Below are 10,575 nucleotides of genomic sequence, written 5' to 3'. Positions count from 1 at the left end.
GAGGGTTGTAATGAACCGAGTTGAGTATGGAATGTATAAGAATGAGCTCGAGCTTATCATCGAGCTCGATAATCTATTCAAGTTTTGTTCATTTGTTTTTCAAACGAGCCTGAACTTGTTCACTAATTACTCAATATCGTTATTATTTCATTTTTTTGTAAATTCATGCTAATTATTAGTTATTTAATTACTTTTAAGATTTAGCATTTGCGTAATTAGATAAATTAAATCAAATCTCGAGCTTATATGTTTATCTTATACACATTTCATTACACACATATCTACATACATATAAACCCACTCAACAAAATACACAGACTCACAATTACAATAATTTAAGCTATATTTATTATATTACGAAGATAATTCTTTTTATCTTTTAAAAAACTTAGCATTTTCTCTTTACAAAGTTAAAAAATAATAATAATAATAATATATAAAAATAAATAAAAATGAAGTTATAAGAGCCAAGCCTGAATCTATTCACAAGCAGCTCTGTTACAACCTTAGTCACCTAGTGGGATAATAGTAGGATACTGTAAACAAGACGCGCATTGGTGGGAATTTGAGTCCATATTGATGCATAAGTTAGATTTTTAGACTTAAGATTTGATGAAACTGCTACTGTTGCTTCTTGGCATGCATATATTAACTTCAGACCTTCGTGGACATGCAGGTTAACATAATATCTCACAAAATATTATACACGTTTCATCATGGTATAAACCATAACAAATGCAGATGTTAAATAGATTATAATGTTACACGATGGAGATTCTGAGTTCTGTGATATTGAAGTAATCTTTTGAAAAATTCCCTCTGCAAACACACTGATAAGCCCATTCTCTACCAGCTAATTGAGAGTATAGATTCCAAGTTTGATACTAATCAGAAAATTCTGAAGTTTAATTCTTTTTCCAATTACTATGATCTGCTCCTGCATGATCAAAACTAACATCCAAGTTGTCTTTTTGCAGTCTATTTTCATAACAATGAGACATATTAGCTATTCACTATACCATCGTTTTGAGGAATTTATATGTTTTTTTAACTCATCTTCTGTTTGAAGGTGATGGATCTGACATTCAATCAGCTCTAGGAGAGTGGACTGGGATTAGGACCGTGCCTAATGTGTTTATTGGGGGAAAGCACATTGGTGGTTGCGACAGTAAGCCAAGCTTGTTTCCTTGCTCCTTTTTAGTTTTTCATTACAATCAGTGCCTAGTTTCTTTGCTATCAAGACCTATGGAAATAACAAGAAAAGACTGATCAAATAGTATCATTTTCTTATTTGCTGCTATTGCAGCTGTTATAGAGAAGTACCAGGGAGGCCAGCTTGTTCCCCTTCTCACTGAAGCTGGTGCCATTGCCAATAACTCTGCACAGCAGTAAATAATGCAGATAAAGATGTTTCTGTAAACAGGGTGAAGAGAAGAAACTACATGTTACATGTTATGTAATAACAATGTAATCACATCAGATCTAAAAAACTTTTTAGATCTGATTTAAGTAACTTAATTTCATAGATTCTATATGTTAATTTACAGTTTCTGCAGTCAAGATAATGATACAGCATTGCACATAGGCACATACAACTGAAATGTACTATACTGTTTTCAAATTGAACATCAATGAAGTTCCAAGCCACACCCTACAGATAGAACAATGATAAGACTGTTTCAGAATGTTTTGTAAATGGAACATAAGATGTACAACCTTTCCACAAATTAATTTTCGATAATTCCACTATGAGCCCAACAAATGGGTTACAAAAAAGAGAGAAAGGATTACAACCCCATGAATCCAATTCTAAACAACCGCCCCTTTTCCATTGCCAGCTAAAAGGATTTTCAAAAAGCAGGGCCGCCAGCTTTGCAGTTGTTGGAAGATGGATAAGAAAAAGCCAATTTAAGTTTTTCATAAGAAAGAGGAAGTGTAATTAAATCTGGACCACATATGTATTTTTTATTTTTTTACAGCACCTAAATCCAATCCGGCAAGACTACTTTCACTTGGATGCAAAAATGGCTTCTCTTGGTTTTGACTTGAAATTAGCTGGTGAACATAAAGATCAGCTTTCACTACTTTTACTGCTCCAAAACCCACTCCATTTTGTACGACTGGTTGAGGGATCATTTGCAGCTCCACTTTCTTCTTTGCTAAAGCTAGCCTTTGCCAATTCTCTTAGTTGCTTCGACCATGGTTTATCTGCTGTGCCCAAGCTCCTAATCTCGGCATTCTTGTTACTTTCAACCGAAGAACCGGCAACCCTATTTTCTCCATCCCCATGGTGATTCACCAGGAACCTGCTTTCCAGTTTTTCAGTCAACTTCTGTGGAATAAAAAGCAGGAGAAATCCAATTGCAGCTACTTTCAAACCCTTTAAGAAAGATTTCTCAACAGGGTCCAGCTGCTTTGTCTCTTTATACAAAGCATACCATTGGTTCACCATTTGTGGTATATATCCAACCAGGAAAAGTATAAGCATGAAGACCCCTACAATAGTCTCATTCCTGTCTGAAAATTCCTTCTCCAAGAGAACCAAACAAGTAGCAAATAAACCCACTTCACTGGAAACTGCAATGATCTCAACCAACTGAACCTTTTTCTTAATAAATGGCTTCTTGAGAACAAGGAAGAAGAGCTGAAAAGAGGTGATGCATAATAAGGTTATTGTAGGAGTTTTAGAAGACCAGTAGTTCGCCCGGTAGGCACCGGCCATAATCCCTAGCGAAACCCGTCTCATGGACTCGAGCAGCGTGTAGTATATTCGGAGTATCCCGAAAAGCTTTTGGATAACAGGTGCTTCTGCATCTTCAGTTTCATCATCAGAGGCAATGATTCGATCGCCATGCATATTGGAATTTCCCCCAGAAATCTGTGACAGCATGTATTTTGGAGGGCCTCTTAAATCTTCAAACAGAGGGCCTAAAATGGTTAAGTAATTAGAGCTCGGTTGGTTTTTCCATGTCCACTGGCCTCTTTTGTTAGGACCCAAAGTTACTCGGATTATTTCTTGATACCAGTGAAATCTCTGTCCTTCTTGATGAACTTCCTTGTACTGAAGTAGCTTCCCAAATGTAATACCTATGGAGAGGAACAAGAACAATGCCAGCAGTAGAAAAGACACAACACCAAGCAGCAGAATTCCAACTACAATCCCTGATGCCGCTCCTCCTTAATCCACAAAAGTGAGATAAGATTAAACTAAGATAGTTTTGTGCTTGAAGTTTCCTAAATATTGATGACTTAGAGCATGTAAACATACAATAAATTTGAGCTTTTATAAAAGAACTTGCTCATTCTATGGTTTACTGTAACAACATTAAGGCAATATTTTTATAAAAGAATTCAACTATGACTTTCATTAAGGTATGAATATCATCTTTTGCACTTTAGAAACAGCAAACACAAGAATAATTATCTTTGGAAGCTAGGCTTTTGCTTGATAAGGATTCATGTGTGGAGAAGAAAACAAATATTCAAGTTACCTCTAATTAGACCAGCAGAGGCCTCACAAACACAAGGTAGTGAAAGAATTATGAGGAATATTTCAAATCTTGGAAATGTGAGTGCTCCATAACCCTTCTGCTTTTCAGAATTTTTCTTCCTGAATTTTAGGATGACAAGGAGTAAAGCATGCAGCAGTATCAAACTGCCGCCAATTACGGCTAACCAGAACATGCTTCTACTAAAATCCCTCCACCTACACGAGACAAAATCTAGTAAGTCATTACACTGATAACTAAATGAGCCTGTCTGTTGCACTTCAACCTTAAGAATTCCAAAAAGAAGGACACCAAATCAAAGAAAAATGACTAAAATGGCATGAAGTATCAAGTTTGTCCTCTTGGTTTGATCAACAATTTGCAATAATGCAAGGAACCAATAACTTTCATTTTTCATAGAGCCTACAGAAAATTCTACAACTAAATAACTTGCATTCCAAATGTACATGCCCAGAATTCTTTGTTTTCCATTCAACATTTTTATACAACTTTTGGCAATGTACTTTATTAGTTTCATAGTTTTCCTGCTTATGTTAATCTTGAATATTTTCACTTTTTGTTTTATGTCTCTAAATCCATATGCAAGTTCATGGAATAGATAGAAAACTAGAGTCCCCATAACTTACCCATTTAAAATACGTGGATCCATAATATACTCAGCTTCAGGTTCCATATTTGGGCTCTGCAGGTATAGAATACATTCTATCATAAGATCTATTTATCATCTGATTATAGGAGTTAAAAGCAAGTGACAGGAAAAGTAGAGGTTTCAGACCTCAAAATATGATCTGTATTCCATGGGAGTTAGTGGCAACCCATATGGTGAAGCAGCCCTACTCAAATTCTCTTCTTTCGATCGCACATTCTGGAAACTTCCTGAATCATGAATTTTAGACATGTAGGAATTTGAGTAGGCAGGGGAACTTGAGCCCGGCATGACAAGCGGAGCGCGCTCAGTTTCCCATGGAAAACTGAAATAGGGAATGCTCCATCGTAATCCCCTTGCAAATCCATAATACTCAACTGGCAATGTCACAACCAACCATCTAGACAATGCAAAAACCTGAATATGGCATGCAATTCTCTGTATGAAAGAGAAAAGGAAAATGCTAATTAATTTTACAGTGATGATGGCAAAGTTCATAAGTTTTGATAAGTTAATAACACATACTCCAAACGATAGTATGTTAACACCAATTTACCCGCCACAAACTTTAAGGGGGAGCTCTTTGGGGTTGATTATCCTTTTTCTTCGTCTCTTTTTTTTTTTTTTTTTAACATTTGAGCGAGGATCATTTGTACATTAGAAAGATCCTTTCTAGAAAAGAAATGCTTTGTAAATACAATAGACATACTTTGGATAAATCAGCAATATTGTGCATAGTGTTGTGATTCATCATGGTTGTCCAAAGAAAGCTAGAGGTGCATATTGACATGCTATTAATACTTTTTTTTTGGTCATGTGTTTGTTTGTCAAGAATGTCATAGAAAGAAAATTTTTAGTTAGAAAAAAGTTTCAACACCAAAGAGTAGCAAGATTTTTTTTTCTTACCCATTTTTTTATCCTAGACACCGAATCTCAGCATATTCAATTTCTATACTGCTGTCTTTCTAACACTGCAAAATTCCCAGTCTAGAATATTATCACGGTATAACTAACTAATCACTTAATTAGATAAATGTTCAAATTAGTTAGATAACATACGAAAAGATTTCTTGAAGGATCACAAAAAGAAGATGGTCTTAAAAATGTCCCAGTGGAGTGAAGGCTTGCAATTGAAACCGTAAGCAGCCCGGCAGCAAAAGATGTCGCCAAAAATGAAGCAGTTGTAATCTCCGATATCACGGAAGATATTTTAGGTACTGAATCTGTAGATATTTTCAATACCTTATATCAGAAAATAACTAGACAATTCAAAGGGATAAATCCTCTAGGCCTTAAGATGTTGTAATACAATTAAGCTGATACAAGAGAAAAGGGTAAGAATCCTTACAGTGCCTTACTTGTAGAACATTGGAAGCAAGATTTTTGTTTCCAGCAACATCCTCAGTTACATTTTCAGGGACATTGACAGATACAATATCATGGTCTGCTTGTAACTCCACAGCATATAGGCTTCTACTTATTTCACGAAAGCTGAAATATGGTAATATTTTCATTGAAAAGGAATTAACATGAAAATATGTTAAAGTAAATGCATTTGCCTTACTAATTGAAATATCATTTCCCACCAAGAACCGAAAAATAGAGCATAGATGTCATCATCATGATTTCTCATTTGCTAATTAGATTGCATTTTTATGTGGAGATGTATGGTATAGGTAATAAGAAATAACTTACCTTTTAAAATACCCTCCTGAGATTGATATATTAGAAGAATTGAAGCCAAATACAGGCTTCATGAACTTTATCAAAATTGGAATGTTGTGCTCTGTTGTCCTCATATAAGATGTGGTACTCAACCTCACAACAGGTCTCAGAGAATCTGAAGGTCACATTTATATCTATGTCAGGAGGAAACAACAAAATCTCATAAAAATTGAAATCTATATCTATATGTAAAACTTTGATGATTCCACAGAATCATAATAGTATTTTCAATGTCAAAAGTTCTTGTATTCAAAGAGTTGAGTGAAACAATATTGAAACTAAATTTTGATTCCACAAAATAGTTAAATAATCTTATCTTTGTAATGTTTGTAAACTAATGTAGATCTTACCATACAGGAAAGAAACTGGAGCAATTGCAGAAACTGGAGTCCCTTGCAGGCTTATTATAGAGTTTGAATCAATGTTTAGTGTGACTACAGCCATGCCAGATATATTCGCGACCTGAGGGGACAAAGTGAAAATGAGGCAAGCACGAAAAAGTATGAGAAAGAATAGGCCCTTAGGCATATAATATGCAATTCAAGAACATAAAGGAAGTGATGAGGAAGATCAAGATATGCAACCATCAAGATAAAAAGTTTGAATTCAGGACATTCTACAAACTTTTGAAACTGATTAGCTTGTCCATTACAATGAATGGCTCCTCTTTTTAAGTGACCCCATTCAAGATGACAAAGTTTGCATAACATATTGCACAAATATTCATTGGACAACTAAACAGACTCTAAACGTATGAACCAAATTCTATTCTCATAGCTCGGAAAAAAAAAAAAAATTGTATGAACCAGCTGACCTGGAAGCCAAATCTGCGATTCCCAATGTTTTGTCCGCTAACGGGAAGAAGCATGCCTTGACTTGTTTGGAGAGAATTTAGAATTTCTGCAGATGAGTTGAGAACCGGTTTTGAAAAGTACAAGTACACCTTTAGTTTATCATAGCTATTAGTGGCCTGCACCAGTCTAGTTTCACCATTAAGTTGAAGTAGCCTTTCAGGAATGTGACTCCTCAGGTTGACAAACACACTTCTTCTATCTGTAGAAAAAAAACCACCAAATGAACAGAGCTAGTAAAGAACAAACTGACAACAAAAAATAATAAATAAGATTGTATCTTCACGAAATATATGAGAAAACATCAAAGGTGCAACGAGTGAAATATTTAACTGAAATGGAAGGTAAATTATGGACTCCAAGTTCGAACTCATGATTACTACTCTATTATCATGTTAAATCATTATTTATCCTAAAAGTTTAAGCTAATACGAAATAGAAAATTTAATCATTTAATTAATATTCTAACAAACATGAAAATTTGCAATGATTTGATCCTCAAAATTAAAACAGGCGAAGTCGATGCATTTAGTGTTGTATATATTAACAGTCTAGATCACACCATCTAGGATGAGAAAAATTGCTGGTAAATAAAGAGCAAGGCATCAACTAGATCATAATAGGAATAGCCCTGAAAAGACATATCACTTGCAACTATTGAAATTATGAAATAATTATGGCATATTATATATTCAAATAATAACCTGTGGAATGAACACTATACTCACCAACATGCACATAGAAACTCGAATTTGCAGTTCTTGTAAATTCATTCCCAGCACTGTCGGTACAAAAATTCTTATCCATTACCACTATCACTCGCCCATACTGAGTAGTAGATGATAAATTCACAAGAACAGAATATTTGAGGTTTGGCTCCAGAATGTTGAGCGAGGACGGTATAACTTGGCCAGCACCATAGACCAAAACCTGTAATGAGATTTACATTGTTAAAGTATTAATTAAATGATTAAATTCACTATTTCCTATCAGCTTAAGTTTTTAGAGTAAATGGTGATTTACCATTGTATCAGAGCAAAAGTCCCGAGTGATTTAATATACATGAATGAGGAACCTATTAGAATTTGGTTTCTTATTTGGTCAAGAAAGCATCGGTAGTCGAAAAACTAAATTATGGAATTCAATTTACACATCTTCTCAAATTAACATGGTGGACCGATCCAGAAGAGGAAAACCAAGAGATCTGTCAGTGATTCAAAAAATTAAAAGAAAAAAATGATTTATCATATATCATAGCAAAAACACATATTAAGCAATTTTATTATAAAATATTCCTTTTAGAAAAGATCTGATAATCAATCATTGGCTAGGGAGATAATCCAACATAATTGCTTGTGTCAGGACTCAGGTGGACTCCACTACATTAGAGGGAACTCCATTTTATATTCTCAAATCGACTAAAACCATTCTTCAATTAAAAATCTTTAGAAAAAGTCCGGCCCCAAAACCACTATTCTAAATGGCAATAATCTGAAAATCCCAGAAAGAACAGGAAATTTATTTATTGTTTTTTTTATGACTTTGTTAGCCACCTACTCACGTTGCAGGCATTCACAGATGAACATCCAAAACCTCCTCCACCAGTGCAGGGTTCACTGAAAGATATATTTACAGAAACATTAAGAGCATTTGTGAAAGGTGTTGAGGCTGTGATATATGCTGTAGGTGGGACTGTATCTGCAAAATTAAGGTATAATTTAAATCAGCTAAGGGATGGAAACAAATATAAGTCAGTATAATTGCTAGCAAATCTAAATTTGAATGTTCAAATCATAGACTCAGTTTGGTTTCTGCAGGCTTGATGATATGTAAAACCAAACTTCAATGTAAACTGGGTGTGTTGCAAATTAAGAATAGTTGAACCAAGACCTTCAATGTACAACATCTTAGTAAGACAGGATTTATGATTTGATACAAAATTGAGTAGCTGGGTCTTCTAGAGTCCATTTTAAGAAGAAAACACACACACACACACATATATAAACAATAAAAAAACTGGGTAAAAGAAAAGGAAAACATGATCTAAACATCAAAAGAAGTTGATGGAAGTTGATTTTGTCATGTTCAACCATTCAGCACACAGGGGGTCAAAACATTGCATTGTAAGACATTTCCACAAAGATACAATTGAATTGATGTTGAGGACATTTAAGCTATAAATGGCCATTAAAGTTGAGTGGCAATATGAACAAAAAATAATAACAACTAGAAAAGGATAAAAGGAAGGCTCTTAACCAATACTCCATTTATAGCTAGCACAGCCAATTCCTCGAGACCCATTGGTGCAAACCTCAAATGTATGATTTCCATCCTGCAAGCCTGCATACGAAACCCTTCTAGTAGCTTCACAACCTGAAGTAACGCCATCATCCAGCTGCATCAACATGTTTATCAACAGATAACTTTGTGAAAAAAGCTAAATAGATATCAAGAGAAAAACCAAAGCCAATGTTAGAATATAGGATTTCTATATTAGGTATTTGCCTGATTACCTTATTTACAATATTCACTCCACTTACCACATTTTCCCTATAAATAAGGGTTATTTGTATGTAAACAAGTAAACTAATAAGAGCACAATGTAGCCCTCCGGGCTCTTCCGAATGTTCCTATATTCTAACGGCCAACCCAATAAAATCAAACCATGAGGAAACTTCTTCACTACCCAATTACCACTGAAGTGGAAAGAAAAACCAGAAAGAATACGAACACACACAAAACAAAAATTTATTGCAGTTATTAGCTTGGCACCAGGAAGAATATGAACAAATATCATTATATCAACTGCAATTCTTCATTATAATAACCCTATCACTGTATCACCTTTAGAAAAATAGTTTAAAGAAATGAATAAACTGAATTCCAATTAGTTTTCTTGGGTAATCTAAAAGAAAACTCAAGCTCATTACATCCATAAAGCGTTGAAAGATGAGCTAATTACTTTAACCTCTTGAAGGGGAAAACAAAATTGTACGATAAAGTCCAAGAGCAAGTTCGTTGAAACAATCACAACCTCCCTGAAATCAACCGCCGTCTTACATAAACTTCAGAATCATGAAACTTATTACTAAAAGGAGGGAGGAAAAGAATACAATCATAAAACCCAGAACAAAAACCATGAGAGAGAGAGAGAGAGAGAGAGAGAGAGAGAGAGAGCACCACAAGATAAAAGCCAAAAAAAAAAGTAGCTTAAATTAGTATTAGAGTTTAGCATACCTTACAAGTGACACTACAGTTTGTGCAAGGGCCATTTCCCCCAGCCAGGAAAACTTTAAAGACAAATGCGGATGAGTTGAGATGCGAGAATGCTCGGGGAGCCTTCAAGAACTTCACAGTGACCTCTGAGGAATCACAGAGTGCTCTGAAACTCAAAAGAGAGAGAACCCAGAAAAGCACCCATGAAAGCTTGAGCAGACCCATTTGAGAAAAACAAAATTTACAAGCAAAAGAAACGCATTTGTGGGGTTTGTGGAGAGAGTGTTGAACAGTGAGAGCTGGGCATTGCGAGGAAATAGTGGTGAAAATGTGATAGAGAGAGAGAGGCTAATAGTTTGGACTGTTTAGTGGTAGATGAAGGTTTGTTAAGGATAGTGCACATGAGACCAATAGACAAGACAAGTGCACGGCTAGATAAGTTAGAGAGAGAGAGAGAGAGAGAGGGAGAGAGAGGGATTCTAAAGTACAAGGATTTGAATCAGGAGTACTATAACGTGAAGACAGACAGAGAGACAGGAATGAAGCATTAATTGCTGTTTTGACCATTAAGTAATTACTAGAGGGGCTCAAAGCAGTATCCACTATCCACTTCCCAGTTTAAGAATCG

The 10,575-nt window shown here is 35.1% G+C and overlaps 2 protein-coding genes across 2 annotated transcripts in view; one reads left to right on the top strand and one right to left on the bottom strand.

Moving 5' to 3' along the window:
* The window catches only part of GRXC1 (Thioredoxin superfamily protein), a 2,606-nt gene extending 1,051 nt beyond the window's left edge, over window positions 1-1,555 (top strand). Inside the window, exons 3-4 of the mRNA XM_059586772.2 lie at window positions 1,070-1,168; window positions 1,307-1,555. Coding sequence (XP_059442755.2) covers window positions 1,070-1,168; window positions 1,307-1,392 — 185 coding nt within the window. The 3' untranslated portion in view covers window positions 1,393-1,555. The remainder of the gene's footprint in view (window positions 1-1,069; window positions 1,169-1,306) is intronic.
* An 88-nt stretch (window positions 1,556-1,643) lies between these two features.
* LOC132174986 (uncharacterized) lies at window positions 1,644-10,289 on the bottom strand. Its single transcript, XM_059586769.2, has 13 exons — window positions 9,969-10,289; window positions 8,988-9,126; window positions 8,293-8,429; window positions 7,460-7,661; window positions 6,695-6,933; window positions 6,231-6,342; window positions 5,851-5,995; window positions 5,504-5,646; window positions 5,215-5,378; window positions 4,285-4,593; window positions 4,136-4,191; window positions 3,492-3,706; window positions 1,644-3,177 (listed from the first exon to the last, which is right to left on the bottom strand). Exons 1-13 carry the CDS (start codon window positions 10,170-10,172, stop codon window positions 2,072-2,074), a joined length of 3,171 nt encoding a protein of 1,056 aa, XP_059442752.2. The 5' UTR covers window positions 10,173-10,289; the 3' UTR covers window positions 1,644-2,071.
* Window positions 10,290-10,575: the final 286 nt, after the last annotated feature.

This window comes from Corylus avellana, chromosome 3, assembly GCF_965113065.1.
Source record: "Corylus avellana chromosome 3, dhCorAvel1.hap1.2, whole genome shotgun sequence".
In the NCBI taxonomy this organism is placed as follows: Eukaryota; Viridiplantae; Streptophyta; class Magnoliopsida; order Fagales; family Betulaceae; genus Corylus; species Corylus avellana.
Note: the sequence above shows the minus strand (reverse complement) of the source record. Positions and strands in the feature narration are given on the sequence as shown.

Excerpts from the sequence above, each read along its gene's own strand:
- LOC132174986 (XM_059586769.2), bottom strand. The coding sequence starts at position 10,172 with ATGGGTCTGCTCAAGCTTTCATGGGTGCTTTTCTGGGTTCTCTCTCTT. Across the intron at positions 8,430-8,987 it reads TAGCTATAAATGGAGTATTG|ATACAGTCCCACCTACAGCA; the intron begins GTTAAGAGCCTT and ends TTAATTTTGCAG. Across the intron at positions 6,343-6,694 it reads ATCGCAGATTTGGCTTCCAG|GTCGCGAATATATCTGGCAT; the intron begins GTCAGCTGGTTC and ends TTGTCCCCTCAG.